The sequence below is a fragment of the Zeus faber genome, assembly GCF_960531495.2.
Source record: "Zeus faber genome assembly, chromosome: 1".
Lineage (NCBI taxonomy): Eukaryota > Metazoa > Chordata > Actinopteri > Zeiformes > Zeidae > Zeus > Zeus faber.
Genome location: NC_137193.1, coordinates 45,873,010 through 45,895,118, shown reverse-complemented (window position 1 = coordinate 45,895,118; position 22,109 = coordinate 45,873,010). Strand labels below are relative to the sequence as shown.

Sequence of the window (22,109 nt, the reverse complement as noted above, 5' to 3'; positions counted from 1 at the left end):
GCATAGAGCCCCTCCATTAGCTGTCAACATTACCAATAGAAGCCCTTGTGATGAAATTTATGAAAAATCACCTGAATTATACTGTCAAGAGAAAAACAGCCAGTCAGGCAAAAGACAAAATGAGAGATTGGGAAATCAAAAGATACACCCACACAATTCCAAAAGTAGGTATCATTGAATAAGTATCATTGAACAGCAACATACGTAACTACTGATTATAATTTGTTTTCATTTCACCATTTACATAAAGCGCCAACCTAAAATGAAAAGTTTATTTTTTTTTTTCCCCCATCGTCAAGCGTTTCAGTACAGATTTGCAACAACTTTATACAAGTCAGCACTTAAAATTCTTTGGAATTTCTTTTCTTTTTTTTTTACAGCAGTATAAAAAGATCTTTCTTTCTCCCAATTGAAAAACACTTCTAGCTGAAAGCACAGAGACTGTGAATCAAGTTATCAACAATATGACAAGCCAGTCATAATATACAAGTCTGCATATTATAAAAAAAAAATCTGTAATATTTACTGTCTTGCCATATTACAGCTAATCAAATGTTTACTGAACAATATGTCAGATTAAAGTCAATCAAAGACAATTGTAACAAAGATCAACTTGTGACTTAACAGGCAGCATAAAAGCTTATTTTTTACGTTTATTTTCCAAGACAATTCAACTATTGCTCTGTCTTATTCTGGTTTGGTTTTCAGTTATGTACACAAATGTTTTCTCACCCACAAAAGAATCAGTGCTTAAAATGATCAGTACAATTCAGTACAATGATCAGTCATACAAAGGTCCAAGAAAACAAACAAAACAACAAAGTTGAGCAATGGAATAATTAGTGAACCTACATATTTATACTTATCTACCATTTCCCCAATTATGGCACAATCTGTGTTATTGGCAAATTAATTGTGATTGCACAAAATATAATTTAAATTGGCTTTAAACTTCAGAATGTCATTAACAATCAATGTCGATGCTTTATATTGAAACAGCTGTAAACTGGGGCTGTGGTCTGGAAACCTTGTGTTAAAACCAATATTCAAATTTCAATAGTTCTGAAAGATTCCTTTTGTTTGAATGATCACTATATCGAGAACACAAAAAATAGCAGATGATTATATAATCTCTGTAGCGCTCACCCATTGACATTTCTAAGAGCAAACGTAAGACTGATTTGGGGAAGATCGTGTCTTCATGTGTCTCAAGGGAACACTTGAGACACACAACTTAAGAACTGGGTGAATCGATAGCACCTGGCTGGAGCTCAGCATCGACTTCCCATCGTCACAATGGGGTCACAGACAGTCCCAGGTCTGGGAAACCAGCACCGAAGCACGGGAAAGGAGGAAGAGCTCGTCCCACCGTTAGTCAAGGTCCTGAAATCTCTCTAGGCTACAAATTATGAGCGTGAGCCAGCCCGACAGGTCATGGCGGCTCCACAGCGGGCAAAAAGGCGCAGGGCGAGGCCCTGATGTGGCAGGAGGGAGCGTTTGATAACCATTGCAAAATAAATGGAAATACAATACTATCAAAACTCTGCCAGTCTCAAAACTCAGCAAGCCAACTGCCAAGAATTTCACAGATATGTCCGGGGTGGGTGGGGAAAAAAAATCCCCCAAAAAAACGAAGATACATCAGCCTCCTTGTGGTTCATGCACAAGAGTGAGGATGTCCAAACATCTCTCTCTCTCTCTCTCTCTCTCCCCCCTCTCCCTCTCTCTCTCTCTCCCCCTTGTGTCTCTCTCTCTCTCTCTCTCTCTCTCTCTCTCCCCCTCTCCCCCTTGTCTCTCTCTCTCTCTCCCCCTCTCTCTCTCTCTCTCTCTCTCTCTCTCTCTCTCTCTCTCTCTCTCTCTCTATCTCTCTCTCTCTCTCAGACCAAGTGGTATTCTTTGAGGTTGAGCTGCAAGATGGTGTCTTTGACAGCTGCAAAGACGAAGCGGATGTTTTCCGTGTCGGTGGCACACGTGAAGTGGGAGTAGATGATCTTGTCGCTGTCCGGGTTCAGGTCCACGAACATCCTCAGGATGAATTCCCGTCCGGCCTCGGCGTCCCTTGGGGGGCCTGAGGACAACACACAGACCGTTTGTTTCATTATTAGGTTTTATTCACATTGTCTCAAAACAACTTACATATATAAACATAGAAACACAGAGAAGTACAATTCAGTCCCACCTTACAGAAGCAATGTTAGCAAATCAAAACGCACTACTTGGAACTATTGCAGGTCCAAATATCAGTAATTAACTCTTATACTAATTCTTTCAATCTGTTTTATTTTCTGAAAACATGAAGTAAAATTGCACAGACTAATTAAGTATTGTCATTTTAAAATGAATTTGCAGGCCAGATGTCAGGCTGCCAGCCTGTACTTTGATGCCTTTCTTCTGTGTTGCAGTTCAGTATTTTAACCACAAGGTGTCAGAGAGAGAATTGTACATGTATTATGAGTTTCCACAGGAAAATTATAATTAAAAGCCTTTCCATCCCTCACACAAAGGCAGTTTTCACAATTCCAAAGCTGCATTTACTGTTGTAAAACCATCCAGTCATTTCACCCTGTTTTACAAGTGATGACTTAGCAGCCAGTGCCTAAATGGTGGCTGACAGACTTTATGCCCATATTTCCACATCATTGACCGCTATAATGAAATATGCCATTTAATAGAGCGATGTGAATTGTCTTAGGTGTCCAGTCTCAAGTGTCAAGCTATATGTGTGACATGGGTGCACATTATGAAACACACATATACACACACATGTATGCATATATAAATACAGTATACACATGCAAGGGCTGCACAATTCATTGTTTTTATCATCAAGATTTGAAAGTCAATATACACATAGCAAAGGACCGCAACATAATTCAATAATGACAAAATCAATCACCGTGCCTTCCACATGCTGCATGAAAACCAAATTATCCAATCAGACTGAAACTCGACCAAAAGGAATTATTCAATTCATGTCGCAGTGGAGGAGTTGGACACGCCTTCCAAGAAAGAAACTTGTGCTGTGGTGCTAAACTCAAAAACATATATTCCGAAAAACAACATCCAAAAGATGTATGGTAGATGTATTTTGGCCATCAAACAAAACATGCAATGTTTCGGCATAGTTGGCCTTCATCAGAGCATGATGAACGCCAAATAGGCCGACACGTTAGCATGTTTTGTTGACGGCCAAAATAAATTGGTGAAACTGAGGCGCTGTCCCCGTCCTTTTTCTAAAAGTTGGTGTTTGCAACAATACATCTTTGGATGCTGGTTTTTGAATTATACAATTTATATTTGTCAAAGGGCTGAAATGAGTACTGGCTCCACCAACTGTTGCCAACAGCAGAGTTATGCCTGCATAACTCTACAACTATACGATGAATCACAAGACAGAATCAAGAAATCAAAGATGCAATCACACTGTATTTAGAACAAGATGAGCTGCTGATTTGTTTTTTTCCCCTCACAAGTTACTATTCACAAAATACGACTGTAAGAAGTCTGTGGAACCAAAATGAAAATGGGATATCTTGCGAGTTCAACTGATCTTTGTTCGAGTAAAACAACAGAACTCTGCATCTACGGTACCTCACAGTGGATTTAAACGGCAGCAACCTTAAATGAAAAGACAGTTTACAGATTGTTCACATTCCCAATGACTATAGAGAAATATTTGCTCAGGTCTTATAAGAGACCAGAAGTTTATATTACCATCCAAGACTGTTACGGCCACCAAACTGTCACTAACAACCTTTTTACATGTAATATAGCAGAATTTTGTTATCATCGACTAGCAGTAAAATGGCACACTATAAACTTTTTTGTTGTGTAATATATTCATAATTGCCACACCGGTATTGCTCCGATGGCACATTCCAATATGCAACATATTCATCACACGTTGCCTATTCTTTCCACATTGTGCAGCCCTTATATATATATGTGTATATAAACAACACCATCATTAAAAGACAAAGAAGTCAAAGAAATGTAAAATTCACCATCAAACTCCGGGAAGTAGTCGACCAGATGGGAGTGCATGATCTTCTCCTCCAGCAGGTCCTTCTTGTTGAGGAAGAGGATGACAGAGGAGTTTTGGAACCAGGGATATGTGATGATGGTCCGAAAGAGGGCTTTACTCTCCTCCATGCGGTTCTTGCAAAGGTCGGGGGAATGTCAAGGAGACAAGAGTAAATGTTTTAGCATCTTGAGCAATGCGACCAAGAGAATAATAAATGTAATACATTTGTTATAAGAAATTATTCTAAAAGCTCCTGAAATTCCTTTTGCATACTTGTTGAGAGTTGACTGGACAATCAAAAAAAACAGGTCTTGGAAGCAAATCCTAGATTGTTCATATATCAGATTTGGGCTGGTATCAAACATAGTAAAATACTACTGATTCAAGTTTCGATCATTTCGGTCATTTAGCCCTCATTAAAGTAACCTTGCTCCAAAATCTGCCTGACTCGATTGTTTTTACCACTTATGTGTTCCGTCACTTATGGCGTGGACTGCATTTGCTTAAGGGCTGTGTCATGTTGGTAGGACATTCATGTAGGACACAAGTATTCAGTACAGATCACAACTGTAGCAATGAAAACAAATAGTTTTAATGCTGCTTCGTAAATTTCATTATTCCCTTCTTTGCGTGACTCTCTCAATCTGACATCATTTGGTTTTATTCCTAGTGATTCATTGGTGGTTCTACTTGATAAAGAGGGCTGCTAAGAAGGCTGTGTAAGAGACAGTGAACAGACGATACAGTCTGTGAAGCAGAGGACATGTACAGTGGACATCACGACCGCAGTTGGTGGCCAGGCTTGGTTTATGAAACCCTGCTGTCATATGACTGAGTCAGAGAGAGGGTTTGTTGTTGGAAGGGGAGCAGTGTGCACACACAGGCGGATCACATTAACTTTAATTGTATCTGTACACTTAAGAAGAGACTATGCCAATACACTGGAAATAAACACATTGTGGTACTGAAACAGCATTGTCAATGTTATTAATGCATGATTAATGAAAATGAAACAGAGTAGGTGCAGGACAGCCGCCCTACTTAGCACAGAGCGGCTGTCGGACTAATCTACTGAAAGATCTGACTGGATATGGCTTTCGACTAACAGACCTAACGAACGACACCTCACGCTGAAGAGCTGGTCGCCGTAAATCAATGGGACGTGGGCTGGTTGAAGTAACACTGACGTCGTAAATAGAATTTCCCCCAATTACAATGTTAAATATTGACTTTACTTGTGTCAGCTATTGATCAAAGGATGAAGCAAAGTTGCTGATATATGTGTGCGTGGTGGTCAGGTCATGATTGTCACTTACGGTGAAGCAGTGTTTCCCTGTGTGTGTGTGTGTATGTGTGAGCGCTGTACGTGACTGACTTTGTGTAATGAAAGAGGGAGAGCAAGAGAAAGAGAGAACAGGAGAAAGACACAAAGGGACGCTGTACCTCGCAGTTTCCTGTGATTTCTTATGTGCACAAGAAGTAATCAAACTAAAATATAAGCTCAAAAAGGTGTTGGTATTGTGAAGATGTAGTCTGGTTTGATAAGATGATAAAGGAAATACATTTAAATAAAGAAATTAAAAAATAAATGAAGACAAAAAAAACAACCCCGTGCAAGACGCCTTCCAGGGACACAGAACCGATACAAACATGGTTGTGGATGTTTGAGTAGTTTGCTAATTCACTAGTTTTATCTTCTACCTGTGCAATGGGATTTGACCCATAAAAACAGAGTTGAGCTGGTGTATAGGTGAGTTCTTCAGCAGCATCATCAAGTTACAAACTACAGTATAAAGCACATGTTGTATGCTGCCGGAATCATTTATGTACAAGACAAGCAAGATGCACATGCATGTTACTACATGTTTGTCTCACCTCATTGTCGGACTCCACCAGGACCTGGTCGTACTCGCTGAGAGCCACCAGGAACATGATCGAGGTGACGTTCTCAAAGCAGTGGATCCACTTCCTCCTCTCTGACCTCTGACCCCCCACATCCACCATCCTGATTTGACAAAAATGGAATGGCCGGATAAGTGAGTGTGCACACAGCAGGAAAGGGGAATAAGCAACAACACCAAAAAGACAAGGAGATCAGTCAACTGGCAGTTTTTTGTTTTTTTTCTTGAATAGTTTGTTGTTGGACCCTGGGCTCAATGGCAAACAGAAGATCTATTTTGACCATTTAAATCTCTACAATAGTATCAAACACATCAAAATCTTTGTATTGGGGAAACCGTAGGAAAACAAATACTTGACAGACATGACATGACAGACATCAAAGCAAAAAGGCCGGTGTTACTGGTTGAGCACAAGCTACCGAGCTGGATCTCTGTCCCATCAATAGAGAACTTTGAGCAGAACCAGGCTTGTGTCTTGCAATAGAAAGTATGCACAATGGAAGAGGTGTCAGTGCACAAAGATATTTGACTTGCATCGTCACTTAAATAGTTCCATCACAGGTTTACTTAGCTTTGCAAGTAACTAATATATTTCAAGACTAATAATTGAACATGTTAACATCACCTGAAAATGTACAGCCCAACTCAAGTATATACCCTTGTGCACTGAACATAGAAACAAAAAGAACATCAGCCAAGAACTGGAAGCATGAAACAGAGGACACAAAGAAAACTAAACTAAATAGGGCAGAGAAACAAACTGAAGTAGGTGTGTGTATATGTCAATTGCCTTCTTCTCTCTACTCTCAGTGCAGTGGTTGTAGGTGTGCTGTAGTGTAGTTAATACCCAACTGTACTGATTCCTAGTGAAGCAGGGATAGCTTATCCTAAAGGTGAATGGAAACAGCCAGGGGGTGTGTCGGGAGCAGAGAAGGCTTGATAAATAAGTCCAGGAGAGTCTGGTGAAATAAAACTCCTCCACATTAGATGACCTCCTTTTCCTCTAGAAAGGATAAGTGACCTACTTAGTGACAATAAGTGGTCCTATGTTGGATGAGCCCTGAGAAATGACATTTTCTTCAACTTCAAAAAGGCAATTAAAATGGGATGGAGGCATGCCTAATGGAGATGGATGTTTATGAAAGGCTGCTTTGTTGCAGCTTCTGCGCCGTACACTGAAGGCTGACGCACTACTGTCTTCCAAGGGTCGGAAAAACCCCATGAGCCGGCACGAAGCCTGCTAAATTTTCAACAACTGTCCAATTTGCATATTAATACACCCTGGGGTAAGTTGTAGTTCCTCTTTCAACACCACAATTGAAAAAAGGAAATCTGAGCTCTCTACAGTAATTTTCCAGTACAATCTGTGAAGAAGGCATCCTCGCTCCTCATCATTATTCATGATTTTTATTTTCAATGTCTTAATACAAATGCCCTCCGAGTACGCAGTGATTCACCAGCAGCAGCTGGGTAGAGCCGAGCCAAGACGATTGGCTGGGTGCAGCAGAAGTCCTGGGAATCTCTTCAGTCCAGCCTCATTGCCAGCAGAGTTATTTCTAGTGCTGCCAAGCATAGGAGGGAAATGATATGATTGCTTCCTATTGATTCACACTCTTTTACCCCCCCACTCTTTTATATGTGTGGATGTCAAGCCCTGCTTCCCGTGATGGACAGAAACTTAGCAATGCATTCACTACCTTTGTTGAGCACCAGTCAAACATGTGTCCTTTTAAAACGAGGTTGAGGAGGATCCACAAAACCCTATTTGATGTGACAGAAACAAGAACCTCCTCTGGGACCTCCTGGATACCTATTACGCTTCTTCAGTAGAAATAAAACGCAAGGAAGCCAAACAACTAAGAACAACCTTGAAGATTTTGTTCTACTTTAATGGTAAAAACATTTCTGTATTTTGGCTATTTACACACCTCAACTTCTAATCCTCATTTTTAGTCTGGGCCTTACAGTATTAATCATACTGAATCCATAGATTCGATAAATCCATTCCCTGCGCTCTGAATGCTCGCACGGCCGCTTACAACGACGGTCTTGTATCCGGTAATATGGACAATTACAAAGTGGCGTCATACAATCTGCGAAGGGCGGTGAAGGATGCTAAACGGACGTACAGAGAGACTGTGGAGCTACAGATGGAGCAACGGGACACCAGCTTATGGGCGGGGCTGCGGACTATAAAAAACTACAAGAGCAGCTCCTCCCCAGCCACGAGTGTGGACGCCTCCCTAGCCAACGAAATGAACTCCTTTTATGCGCGGTTTGAGTCTGGCAACAGCACCTCTAGCTCGCCAGCTAATTGGAGTTACACCGCTGGGGATGAGCGCGCACTCTCAGTGTCAGAGCATGAGGTCAGGAGGGCTCTGATGCGGGTGAACACCAGAAAAGCTGCGGGCCCAGATGGCATATCTGGGCGAGAGCTGAAGACCTGTGCCAACCAGCTAGCCCCGGTGTTCACTACAATATTCAACATCTCCCTGGCTGAATCAGTGGTCCCGTCCTGCTTCAAGAGGTCCACCGTCGTTCCTGTCACGAAGATCGCCTCTCCTTCCTGCCTGAATGACTACCGCCCTCACCACGGTGGTCATGAAGTGTTTCGAGAGGCTGATTAAGGATTATATCTGCGCCTCCCTCCCCCGCGCCTTGGACGCATTGCAGTTTGCGTACCAGCAGAACAGATCCACGGATGACGCGGTCTCCCAGGTACTGTACACCACGCTCACGCACCTGGATGGCCGGAAGGGGGCCTATGTGAGATTCCAGTTCAGCTTTCAATACCATAGTCCCCTCCAGACTGGCTGTCAAGCTAAAGGAGCTTGGACTGAATACTCCGCTGTGTGCCTGGATCCTGGACTTCCTCTCAGCCCGGCCCCAAGTGGTTAGGGTGGGAAGCACATGTCCAGCTCCCTCACCCTGAACACAGGATCCACCCAGGGCTGCGTCCTCAGCCCCCTACTGTACTCCCTGTACACACATGACTGTGTGGCCAGGTCCAGCTCCAACACCATCATCAAGTTTCCTGGCGACACCGTTGTCGTGGGCCTGATCACCGACTGCGATGAGAAGGCCTACCGCGAGGAGGTGGCTGACCTGTCACTCTGGTGCCAGGACAACAGCCTCCACCTGAACGTCAGCAAAACTAAGGAGCTGACTGTGGACTTTAGGTGAGATTTACAACCAAGGACACACGCGCCCTTGGTGATTAATGGGACTTCTGTCGACAGGGTGAGCAGCTTCAAGTACCTGGGAGTCCACATCAAAGAGGATTTAACATGGACTTTACAAACAGACACTTTGGTGAGAAAGGCGAGGCAGCGTCTTTACCACCTCAGGCAGCTGAGGAAATTCCGGGTCTCGTGAGGATCCTCAAGTCCTTCTACTCTGGAGCAGTGGAGAGCATTCTGACAGGCAACCTCACTGCCTGGTTTGGGAACTATACTGCTCAGGACATGCGGCCCTGCAGAGGGTGGTGCATTCAGCTGAACGTACCACTGGAACTACACACCCCCCCTGCAGGACTTATACACCAGGAGGTGTAATAGCAGAGCCCGCAGGATCATGAAGGATCCTCACCACCCCAACAACGGACTGTTCCAGCTGCTGCGGTCAGGCAAGCACCACCGCAGTCACACAGCGAGATCATAGAGACTGAGACTGAGTTTTTTCCCGCAAGCCATTAGAACTGTCAATGCTGACCTCACCAGGGGTCCTCACTGAGCCACACACATAGGCTCCACTACCTTACTGTACTGAATGTAGCATACTGTACCACATACTGTGTCACTGTTCTGGGTTGTTTCGGTATTACCGTATTGCTGCGCCGTACTGTGCTGTATATATCACACTACCTCTACACTTTATTCACATGCCATTTTAATGCACATATCTGTATATACATAAATAGCCTATCCCATATACATAAGTCTATCCCATATACATAAGCCTATTCCCATCTATTCTATTTCATTTTATTCTATATATTCTTATTTTATTCTACAGTGTTCGACTTACATTACGCATTACGTTTTAGGAATCAGTTAGTTGGTCTAGCAGAAATTCTTAGGTAGCTACTTCAGTCTAGGACATATTGTGTGTAATCACCGGGTGCACTGCATTGACATTTCACTGCATATATGTATGAAAGTATGTATATGTATGTGACGAATAAACCTATTGAATCTTGAATGACATTATAAAGATGACTTGATAACAGAGCTACAGCTGCACATGAAAGACTACATTTGGGACCTCTATTGAAACCCTAGTTTTACTATCAATAAAAAAAAGACAAAAAAATGAATGCATGAATAAAACAATTACTGTGATATCTTTCCAGGACTGAGGGCTGATATAGGAAGTTAAAATGTACACACAGAGAACTAGTGAGTTAAACAAAGTGGCCGCTGGCTATTGGGATGCTGGTGTGTTAGTAGAATACCTTCGTTCATTGTCTACCTGAAAATGATGCTTTGCAAGTCGAAAGGGTATTCTATGATCCCGGTGGTTGGGATGCGAACCCTAAGAACGTCCTGTTGAGTTGGTAGATAGGATGATACTGCAATACGGTCCAAATCACTTAGATAGCTAGAGAAACAGCAAGGACAACAGAGGACAAGAGAGAGAGAGAGAGAGAGAGAGAGAGAGAGAGGAAAAAAGGGAAAGAGTAAAGCATGACAGCAGAAATTCCCCAACTTACTTTGTAAGGATGGATCAGACAAAAAGTAAAATTGTTAGAAGCTATGGGAGGCTGAGGAACATTTAAAATTTCCCTGTTACCATCACCACACATTTTCTTGGAAACTGCATCACCCTTGATGGCAGCTCTCAGAGATTAAACAACTCTATCCTCTTACTTTAAAGCACTGAATTGAATGGTTTTGAATTTCAATCAACTTTTTTGCATTTAATTTCAGTAAAACTTTAAGCCAATAAATTACAATTTTGTGAGTTAATACAGGTCCAAATTGTTTTACAATTAGGTAAGATAGGTAGTGCGCCATCAAGGAGGTGTTGAAGCCTCTTGTCAAGCCGGGCTTCGCATAAGTGGCTGGATGGAGACAGCGGCATCAGCGGTTTCTGACTGACCGCCTGCCACGCACTACTAAGGTAAGTGTGGAATCAAGGGGGTGAGAGACACTTGATGAAGACATCACACACACACACACACACACACACACACACACACACACACACACACACACACACACACACACACACACACACACACACACAGAGACACAGAGACACACACACACACACACACACACACACACACACAGAGACACACAAACACACCTCTCTCTACTCAACCCTCGCACATTTATACAAACAAAAACAATGCTGAATAAAATACAGATGTGCAAGCAGACTTATTTGGTCAGGCACCTCATAGAATCAACCCTTAAACACAAATTCTCTTCAGTCTGATAAGTAGATATGGGTATTGGGTAGGATTCGTCACGATTTCATTTCAATACAAAATCTCAAAGGGTTTGATTCAATATCGATTAAACATCCCATCACCTCAATCCTGACAGTACTATTGGGTAGACATGTTGTACACATACTATTTGGTGGAGTCTGAGAGCTGGTACTCTCTCCTGCGGTCGTATGCTTCATGAATCCCGGGGTCGTTCCACAGCATTTTTATGGCACTGACGTATGGCTGGTCTAACGACGACACCTTTTCCACATCCACGTCACGCACCAGCAGGGCATTATTCTATAAGAAGAAGGTCATTATTGCAATACAATCTTTGAACCAAGAAATATTAGAGATTTGCCGAAGCCATTTACTTGTCCCTATTGTTGTTTCTTGTCGAAATTATCTGATGAAGGCCTTCGTTGGGATGAAACGTCATGTTTTAGACTGTTAAATAAATTTTCCTACGTCAAGCAATTGTTGTGCCTCTTTCACTATCCAAAAATAGAATTTTATAACCGATTGTGCCCAACTTAATTATTACAAATTATTTATTTTCATTGCATTAAACAAAAGGGTTCCACCTTGTGTCCATTCAAGAAGCAATGGTAAGCTCTTGTACGGATTGGGGTTGTGGAGCACAAGGTTCGGAAGAACACATACTGTAGGTTGCCTGTAATTTCTGTATTTGTTTTTTGAGAAATACTTTTTAGTGTGTTTACTGTCTATCTGTAGTAGGTCACGCAATCAGACAACAAAGGACCCTTTGTATTCATTTAATTTATCTCACTGAATAAATCAAGTGTGACCCACTGCTCCTTTATTTTGAGTATTTGGAGCATAGGACTTAATCATTAATATCATTTCTTGTAATCAGGTACAATATTTTGCAAGTCATTTCCCTTCTATATGACATACAATTTTCAATATGCTTCACCTATGGATGGCTGGAGGTAATCACCATTTATCAATGGCAAGAGCTCAAAAATGCGCTACTGAAAAGTGTACAGATATTGAAGACACCTTTACAGCTACACAATAGCCAGCTGTTGTTTGGTCAATTTACTTAAACTAAAATGTTGTTAAAGAGACTGTGAAACTGGAGAACAGACTTTATTAAGATGACTTCATGAAGATTGCCATTTTCCTTGTCTGTACTCTAAAAAAATATCTTGGCATCACAAGTGCATCTGCAACACACACACACACACACACACACACACACACACACACACACACACACACACACACACACACACACACACACACACACACACACACACACACACACACACACACACACACACACACACACACACACACACACACACACCATTTTTGTCCCAATTCATTAATAGGAGTATTTGAAGCTGCACACCTTATTCTGCTCATACATGAACTGAATCTTGAGGGTCTCGGAGGCGCGGATCATGGCCTGCATGGAGGTGAAGATGTTCTGGTAAACCAATTTGGTGTAACCCCTCTTATCTTCATCTGTGTAGCCCGTCCCGTGGATGATCCTCATCTGCTTGATGAAAGTGCTCTTGCCGCTTTCTCCAGTGCCTGAGAGGAGAAACAAGGGAAACAAGGTGGGTCTTATACATTCAGTAGTGGTGCACAAAAGTTTTCATAACTGATTGTGTTGATTATTTTCTGATTATTAGAAATATAATATCATATATAATATTATAAAATGTACAGTAACACGTAATAGTACTTGACATTAAAATTAATACATTTTAGGTTTCTACAAAATGATGGTAAAGGAGTAAGTCATCTGAACTTCAACATCTTAAAATTATTTTATATACCTAGCAACCAGTATTAACTCAATTTGACATGAAATCGAGAGATCCTTCATTTTGAAATCCAATTTTGAAAAGTGACAATGACAAGAAGATATGACTAGAGATGAACAGATGCTGGTATCAGGTCCCGTGTCCAAGCTGAAGTACATATGCACATGAAAATGAACCAGCTGCAACGACACAGCTGCATTGAGAACTCTGTGATATCAATTGTGATTAACATTGATGAAAGATTTTTTATTTTTTTTTCCTTTATCCGCCAGGAATAATCCGAGCAATGAAACGGTGTAAGTGCAGTTTACCAGGTTCTGAAACTGGAGTAGAGAGGGAGAGGGGGAGAGGGGAAGAGGGGGCAGAGGCTCTTGCCCTCTCAGCTCAGAGCTGTCGAGTAACCACTGTGGGCAAACTGAGCAGCACAGCGGAGTGCAGATAACGGGCACCCCAATGGTGCGCATTGGGACGCCCATGATCTGTGCTCCGCTGTGCACATGTCACAGGTGCGATGAGGACGCGTTCCTCATGATTATGCATATATTCCCAGACAATCCACTACCTCGATGTCCATTCACGCTTAAAAAATAAAAACAAAAAACAAAAAAACCTGCCTGATAAAAACTGCACCAAGGGTTCAATAGGGCACCAAGGGGCAAAGGGGCAAAGGGGCAAAGGGGCAAAGCCCCCCCCCCCCCCGTGCCTGCCGCTCTACATGCAAATCTTGTGGTAATAATATAGCAATATATAATATGATCTCATAAAGAAAGATTTATTTTGTGTCCTTAGTTTCTTACTTGTATGGAAAATGAAAAACGTAACCCTTACTCAGAGAATTGGAGCTTTTTTTCCCCCCTTCAGACAGCGGTGCGCGCTGGCTCCTGTGCCTGTCTTTTAATTTAGATCTAATTATTTTCCTACAATTATGAAACAACATTTTTTTTTAAACACAACTGAGTTAAGGGACTGTCCCGTTCTGTCCCAAAAAAAGTGTGCGGGGAGATGGACAATGGGGACGCACACGCAACAGAATCTCCAGGAATTGCCCGTTTTGACCAGGAAAATCTGTTGACCATATTTAAATCCCTCTGGTCACAATGTCCGATTCGATGATTGATTTGATAGATGGTTTGAATTTGTGCTGGGTGGATCATTTTGATAAAAAAAGTCTGCAGAGCTGTTCATTTCCGTGCTCGGCAAGTTGCACTGAGAAGCCAATCAGTTTGGACAATCTAAAGCTGATCTGAAAGCTTCACCTCTGACCAATCATGTTTGTCTGTATAGGACTAAGCACCACACCCTCCCTCGTGAACAGGTTGCGTTTGTAAACAAACGCGCAGGGAGCGGAGACAGCGGCAGCGTCTAGAGCTCTGAGGAAAAACAGAAAGACGATGTGTCGTTGGGATACACATCCATAGTTCAGGTTTTTTTTATATTAAAGTTCCAAGCCAAAGCAGATGGTAGATATTCATTGTGTAAAATGTGTAGACGGGACATCCCGACATAGACGGACAACACCACAAACTTTATTTATTGTAGACCTACTTGCCATATTTATTTGTTTTTGATTTGATCAAAAATGTATCTTAGTGAAATGTTAATTAAAGCAACTGCACTTGCTACTTAGTGTTCACGAATGGAAATTATTAATAAAGTAGTAAAGTAGTAATATTGAGAATTCTTATTTATTTTTAAAATGGCGTTTACTGATGGGACTTGTTTTATTTTGAATATTCAATAAAACATATTATACATCTACATGGCTTGATGATGTCATTCTCTATATAGCCTGCTTATGAATTATTTTGAAGAATAAACATATAATATTTGACCGGAATTTCTCCCATTTGTCCGGGAAATTGAAATCTTCCTGGACACGTTGACCGGCACCAATTTTTCTAATGGAAACTCTGGGACACACATCTCCCCATTGCTTTCCGTTGCTATGGGACATAATTTTGTAAAAACTAGATGTTTTTGTGTAAATACTTTACTTGTAAATAATAAATACTGCACTTCTGGAACAGGGGAGACCGCATTTGCCACATTACGTTCTCTGTGCGCGCATGCCAGATTGAGTCAATTGGCAACCATTTGTGGCCTCTGGTTGCCCCCTTTGGCAACCACTATTTATACATTATATTGTTACTACATTATTTTAATGTCTATTTTTCCATGTCATTTTGGGTGATTTGTGTGAATTGTCCATGCGGCGACCCATTACACCATTTTTAATCCATCAGAGTCAACGCCATCCACAATCGATTAACTAGTGGACTCTCTGATATTATGTTAGAACTAAGACACAGCATTAGTTACCGGTCGAAAGCGCTCCAAAGCAATGCTGCGTTCACAGGCTTGGAAAAACTAAAATAAAATAAAAATATAGAGGAAATCTCTTTAGTTTTAGTCTTGTTTTTAGTCAATTTGGTCAAGTTCGTCAACATGTAGCTGTACCAATACAATAACCAGTTTTTACCTTTGTAGACAGAGCATGGCTCAGACCTCATCTGGTGGAGAGCTACTTTTAAATGGAAAGATGCAATTAGAATTGACCATTGTTGACAATGAGGAGACAAACAGGACTGTTGAAATTATTATTGTCTGTGTGGTGAACATTAATGTGGGTGTAAGAGAGAAACAGAGAGACAGGCACATGATGTCACATTTTCACTATTAAGCTGGCGTATAATTGCCTAGTATCTTAATTACTCAAAATATAAGGTGACTAAAAATGGCAACCTTATTTTCAGTTTTGGCAACCTGATGCCTGGTTGCCAGCCTGGCAACCACCTTTAAAAGTTAGTGTTGAGTCATACCTGGTGTTACCACTGGTTACACCCAGGTTTCAGTCCCAAGTGAAATGACCCTGCAATAGACAGGTTTTTAAATCAGCTCCGATCGGCTCTGATGTAAACACAACACCCGGGTCAACACGTTAATTTTGGCCCCTTGGCGATGCAAAGCGTGTTGAAGTACCGGATGTTGCCGTGTTAATAGACGGGAATAGCAGTATAATTCTTTTCATATCTGATTTAGAATCCAAAATCGAAATTACATTTTTCCTGCATGGGGGACCAGGACATATTTTGAGTGTGGGGATCGCACCGTAGGGAGCAGGACAACCTGCACGCTCCCCAACTCGGAGCCACTACAGCACGGACTCCGTGTTCGTGACATTGAACGTGACAATAAATAATAAATAACTAAACGCATACTCCTGGCAATGGGAAAGGTGTCAATTGCCTATTTTAGCGGGTTTACCTGCGTTTAAAAAACCTGCTAACTTTGAGCATAATCGAGCAGAACTGAAATGGGTCTACAGTGTAGACCCAATTCAGTTAAATTCAATTCTGGGTGGGCAAACTACGGCCCGCAGGCCACATCCGGCCCGTTGGTCTTTTTAATCCGGCCCGCTGAAGATTGGTACAGAATTCATAATTATGACTGCATTCATTTGACCTTGACCTGTAATGCCTGGCGTTTCACCAGGTGGCGCATTAGGCGCAGTGACTTGATTTTGCGGAGCCTGAGCTACTCTCGGTTATTACTCTGCTACTACTCTGAACCTATCTGCAACAATGAGTGGACCAAAGAAAAGAAAAGTCGACAGTGAGTGCCGAGTGTTTAATAAGGAATGGACAACTAAATACTTTTTTACCTAAGTGTGGTCAAAGGCTGTATGTCTTATTTGCCAAGAAACAATTGCGGTTTTAAAGGAATACATCAGCCCTCACTTTTCTACCAAGCATGCTAATTACGCTAATAACCAATCAGCGCAAGAACGGACGGCTACCGCTCAGAGGTTGGCAGCTGACTTGCAGGCTCAGCAAAACACCTTTATCCGACAAACTGCCATCCAAGAATCAAGCACGAAGGCAAGTTATTTGCTGGCATTCAAATTAGCAAAAGCCAGCAAGCCTTTCTCCGAAGGGGAGTTTCTCAAAGAGTGCATGGTAAAGACAGCAGGTATCTTGTGTCCTGATAGCAAGAACAAATTTGAAAAAATTAGCTTATCACACAGGACAGTGACTCGCCGTGTTAAATTAATTGACGAAGACTTAGCTAGCAAGCTAAACAAAAAAGTGGAGTTATTTACATTATATTCTTTGGCACTGGACGAAAGTAATGACATAAAGGACACCGCTCAGCTTTTAATTTTTATCAGAGGGATTAATGAAAATTTTGAGCAACGGAGGAGTTTTTGGCCATGGAATCCCTAAAAGGGATACCACGGGGAGAGGACTTGTATGACAGTGTGTCGGCGGTCATCAAGAGGCACAAGCTACCTTGGAGTACGCTCGCCAACGTTACCACAGATGGATCGCCAAATCTGACGGGAAAAAACGTCGGACTGCTCAAAATAATCCAGGAGAGGGTGAAAGAGGAAAGCCCTGAGCAGGAGGTAATTTTCCTAGACTGCATAATTCACCAGGAAGCACTGTGTAAATCCGTATTGCAGCTTGACCACGTTGTGGAGCCAGTTGTAAAACTTGTTAACTTTATTCGAGCGAGGGGACTTCCCCATCGTCAGTTTATTAAGTTTCTTGAAGAAACTGGCGCTGATCACAGGGACTTGCTTTACCATTCTAATGTCCGCTGGTTAAGTTTGGGGAAAGTATGTCAATGAGTGTGGGAGCTGAAACAGGAGATTCTCATTTTTGGAGCTACTTGAGAACGCTGACAAGTTTCCTGAGCTGAGTGACACAGATTGGATTTGTGATTTAGCTTTCGCTGTGGACATACTGACACACATGAATGAGCTGAACATGCAGCTAGAAGGGAAAGACCAGTTTGTGCATGAAATGCATACAAACGTCAGAGCCTTCAAAACCAAGCTAGCATTATTCTCAAAGCAAATGCCAAACAAGTCATCCGCTCATTTCCCCACACTGGCTACGTTGAAAGAGGCCCCGCAACATGTAAAAAAATACGGGAAATCACTGGATGACCTGCATGAAGAATTCTGCCGTCGGTTCTCTGATTTTGGAAAAATTGACAAGTCACTTCAGCTGGTGTCATGTCCATTCTCACAAGACCCTGAAACGCCGCCACAGGAGTTGCAGTTGGAACTGATTGATCTCCAATGTGACACCGTCTTAAAGGAGAAGTTCAACTCTCTTTAACTGGATGAGTTTTATGCTTCATTAAGCGCAGCCAAATTTCCAAACATCCAGAAGATGGCACAGAGGATGCTGGTGTTTTTTGGCTCTAGGTATGTGTGTGAACAGACTTTTAGTGTGATGAACACCAACAAAGCACTCCACAGATCCCAGTTGAGTGATTAACACCTCAGATCTGTTCTGAGAATTGCCACAACAAAACTAACACCAGACTTCGATGCACTGGCAAAAATGGGTGATCAACAACACTGTTCCCACTAAAGGGTAAGTGTATTGACACTGTAATGCTTTTTTTTCTGTTTATGTTTGATATGTATGCATCTTGTGCTGACCCGGCCCGTCTGTCAAATTTTAAAAGTCAATGTGACCCCTGAGCCAAAAAGTTTGCCCACCCCTGGTCTACAGGGTCGTTACTACTTTAAAGTTAAAGTCATAAAAAAACAACTTTAGTTCAGTCAAATTAAGCTTTCTAATTAAGTGCTTAAAATTGAAGCAAAACTTAAAATGTAGTGCTACCACTCTCACTTGATAATGCTTTCAGAAACTGGCAGTTACTCCAGACCGCTATAGATAACTTGAATAAACTTTCAATATGGGCGACATGGAAGAATTTAACACCAACAATTATTAGAATTACCAAAACTAGCAAGCAGACTAATGTTACAGCCAATACAGTTGTATTAGTCTATGTGCATCCCTGGTATTTGTTTGGAGAAAGATTGTAGCTAAAAGCTGGAGGTGGCCTGGAAAAATAGAAGGAATCGACAGACATACACTACTTACAAAAAGTTAGGGATATTCGGCTTTCGGGTTAAATTTCAGGATGAACCTTAAGTGCACTATAATCTTTACAGGTGAACTTAATTTGACCTGCTCTAAACTTTTGAATGCACATGTCCAACTGTTCAATGTTTCGGTACTTTTTGCACAACTTTCTGTTGTCTAACAAGGAGCTGAACGGCAAAATTCACAACAGGTGTTTGATCCATGAATCGACCAATACATTTCCTGGTTCAATTAGAATTGGTATTTAAACTGTCCTCTTCATCATGCTGTTCACGTTTTTACATCATGAGACCAAGACGACACCTAACAATTGATCAACAGTACCTCGCCCTTGCGAGGCTTCAAACAGGATGTTCTCAAAGGGAAGTGGCCACTGAGCTTAGAGTGTCACAGAGTGTCATCAGCAGGTTGCAACAGAGATGCAGAGAGACTGGGAGAGTCACAGAAGGACATAGAAGTGAACGTCCTTTGGCCACATCCCACACTGATGAGAGCTTCATTGTGAACAGTGCCCTGCGGAACCGGATGATGAATGCCACTCAACTCCAGGCACATTTAAGGGAGGTGAGAGGCACCCAAGTGTCACGTCAGACCATTCAAAACCATTTACATTGGCGTGGTCTGCGTGCTAGACGACCTGCAAGGGTACCTGACCACACCACCAAGCACAGGCATCATCGTCTTGCATGGGCCAGGGAGCGTTTACACTGGACGAGGGACCAGTGGGCCTCAGTGCTGTTCTCTAATGAAAGTCGATTGACGTTGAGCAGAAATGATGGCCGCCAATGATGTTGGAGACGTCAAGGAGAGCGCTATGCATCAGCCAATGTTGTCACCAGACGAGCTTTTGGTGGTGGTGGTGGTGTTACAGTGTGGGCAGGTGTGTCTAGTCAATACAGAACTGCCCTACACTTTGTGAATGGTACAGTGACAAGCCCATACTACCTGAATAACATCATTAATCCAGTCATTGTGCACCTGCATGAACAACGCAGGGCTAATTTCATCTTCATGGACGACAATGCTCCAGCTCATCGAGGTCGCATCATTAGGGAACGGCTGCTGGAGACTGGGGTACCTCAAATGGAGTTTCCTGCACTTTCTCCAGACCTGAATCCCATAGAAAATCTATGGGATCAGCTGAGTCGCTGTGTAGAGGCTCGCAACTCTGTGCCCCAGAACCTCAATGACCTGAGGGCCACCCTTCAAGAAGAGTGGGGGGCCATGCCTCAGCAGACAATAAGTCGACTTGTGAACAGCATGAGACGTGGTTGTCAAGCTGTAATTGATGTTCAAGGGCACATGACAAGTCATTGAGACATTCACATTTTTTGTTGTGGTAAACCCACCACTGTTGTTGGCTTTTGTTTCAAATAATTGTTTGAGATGAGGAAATCACCATTGCATGCTTCTACTTAAATGCCCTACTTTCATGATATAATATCACTGTCTCGTGAACTTTTTAGATTTTCCATAAATTTCACCCGAAAGCCAAATATCCCTAACTTTTTGTGAGTAGTGCATATTAGAGCCAGACCTATAGCAGATTTTTTTGTTCCGATGCCGTTCCAGATTTTGGAGAGTCCTAGCCCACAAATTACCAATGTTTTCACCGACATTTTGACAAAGTGCAAAGTTTTCAAATAAATTTAAAAACTGAATTTTTTTAAAGATGCGATATTTTAAAACATTTAACTTATACGCAAACAAATAAATCAACACACAAAAAACTTTTTGATTTTAAGAACTTTTAAGAACTTTTTTTTTTAAGATGATATATTTTTCCTGAGTTACCCGAACGCATCATCACTGCCGAAACTGATATGTTTCCCATATGTTTCCGAGTTTCCCATGAATTACTTTCCCATAAATGTCCACTTAAGTCAACTTGGAAATTTAGAGATAATATTTGTAAATATTTCTGACTTCATATAGTGAGAAATCAAACATAATATGCTATATATATCACAGAGTTCTCAATGCAGCTGTGTCACGTTATGATTGTATCTGGTGTGAGCATGGGTGCATTTTTATGTGCACAAGTATGTGCACGTATTATGTATTGTATGTGTACTTCAGCAAGGACCTGATACCAGTAACTGCATCTGTTCATCTCCAGTCATATGCAGCATCAGTTCCTGCTTGGAAAGCTGTGTCCGTATCGAAACGCGAGTGTAAACAAACATGGATGGATTTATAAGATAATGCCTAGTCTGACTTCTATTATTTGGGTGAGTAACTTGAAGGTAGTGTAAAATGGACAAGGACAGGATAAATAATCAATGTTTTTTGTTTATTATACATATTTAAAAATCAGACACATTGGCTGCATAACTGCCGATCCCAACGTGGTCAAAAAAGTCAAATAATGGCCGATATACTGGCCAAACAAGATTCGAGAGGTAATTTGTCATATACAGAGACAATGGTTAGGCTCTAAAATATACGAAATGAATACAGCTCTTCACAGATATGAGACATAAAAGAAGGAAAAAATTTGGATACATGTAGAGCTGACAGAGAAAACTCCAGTATTTTTTTTTTTAACTAAATCTTATTTTTTGCTTCGTGGGAGTCTACCACAGTGTTTGGTATCAGAGTCTGCAGTCAGCTGAAACTATTCTCTCAATACTTATATAAAAAGTATAATATAATATAAAAAGATTCTGCAATAATCCAAAAATAAGTGTGAGGTTAAAAAAATGCTTGAGTTTTCCTTTAAACGCTGCAGCTAGAGGTACAGTGAATCAATTGTCTGAACTTGCTGGACTGTAAAACAAACAAAAAATGTGTCTACCTGCTTTGATATCAAAACCGCATTACTAATGATAGCTCTTGGCGCAAGTAGAGAGAATCAGGCATAAATCTTGAGGGAACCCTATATATCCGCTTAACTGCCCCAAGGGAGCCTCCACAGCAGACGTTGCATCTTTATATGGAGATATTCCGTGGCCAATCTACTTATCTAGCTTAGGGGAAATCAGAGTTTGTCGAAAAGAAACTGAGTATGACATGACATGGCAGGTAGAGCTGCAACTC

The 22,109-nt window shown here is 41.7% G+C and overlaps 1 protein-coding gene across 1 annotated transcript in view; it reads right to left on the bottom strand.

Annotated features, from left to right (window-relative positions):
* Positions 1-1,858: 1,858 nt before the first annotated feature.
* LOC307239242 (guanine nucleotide-binding protein subunit alpha-11-like) overlaps positions 1,859-22,109 on the bottom strand; it is a 45,746-nt gene continuing 25,495 nt past the window's right edge. The window contains exons 3-8 of the mRNA XM_080012577.1: positions 12,741-12,925; positions 11,508-11,662; positions 10,396-10,524; positions 5,900-6,029; positions 4,005-4,158; positions 1,859-2,068 (exon numbers count right to left, since the gene is read on the bottom strand). Coding sequence (XP_079868703.1) covers positions 1,878-2,068; positions 4,005-4,158; positions 5,900-6,029; positions 10,396-10,524; positions 11,508-11,662; positions 12,741-12,925 — 944 coding nt within the window. The 3' untranslated portion in view covers positions 1,859-1,877. The remainder of the gene's footprint in view (positions 2,069-4,004; positions 4,159-5,899; positions 6,030-10,395; positions 10,525-11,507; positions 11,663-12,740; positions 12,926-22,109) is intronic.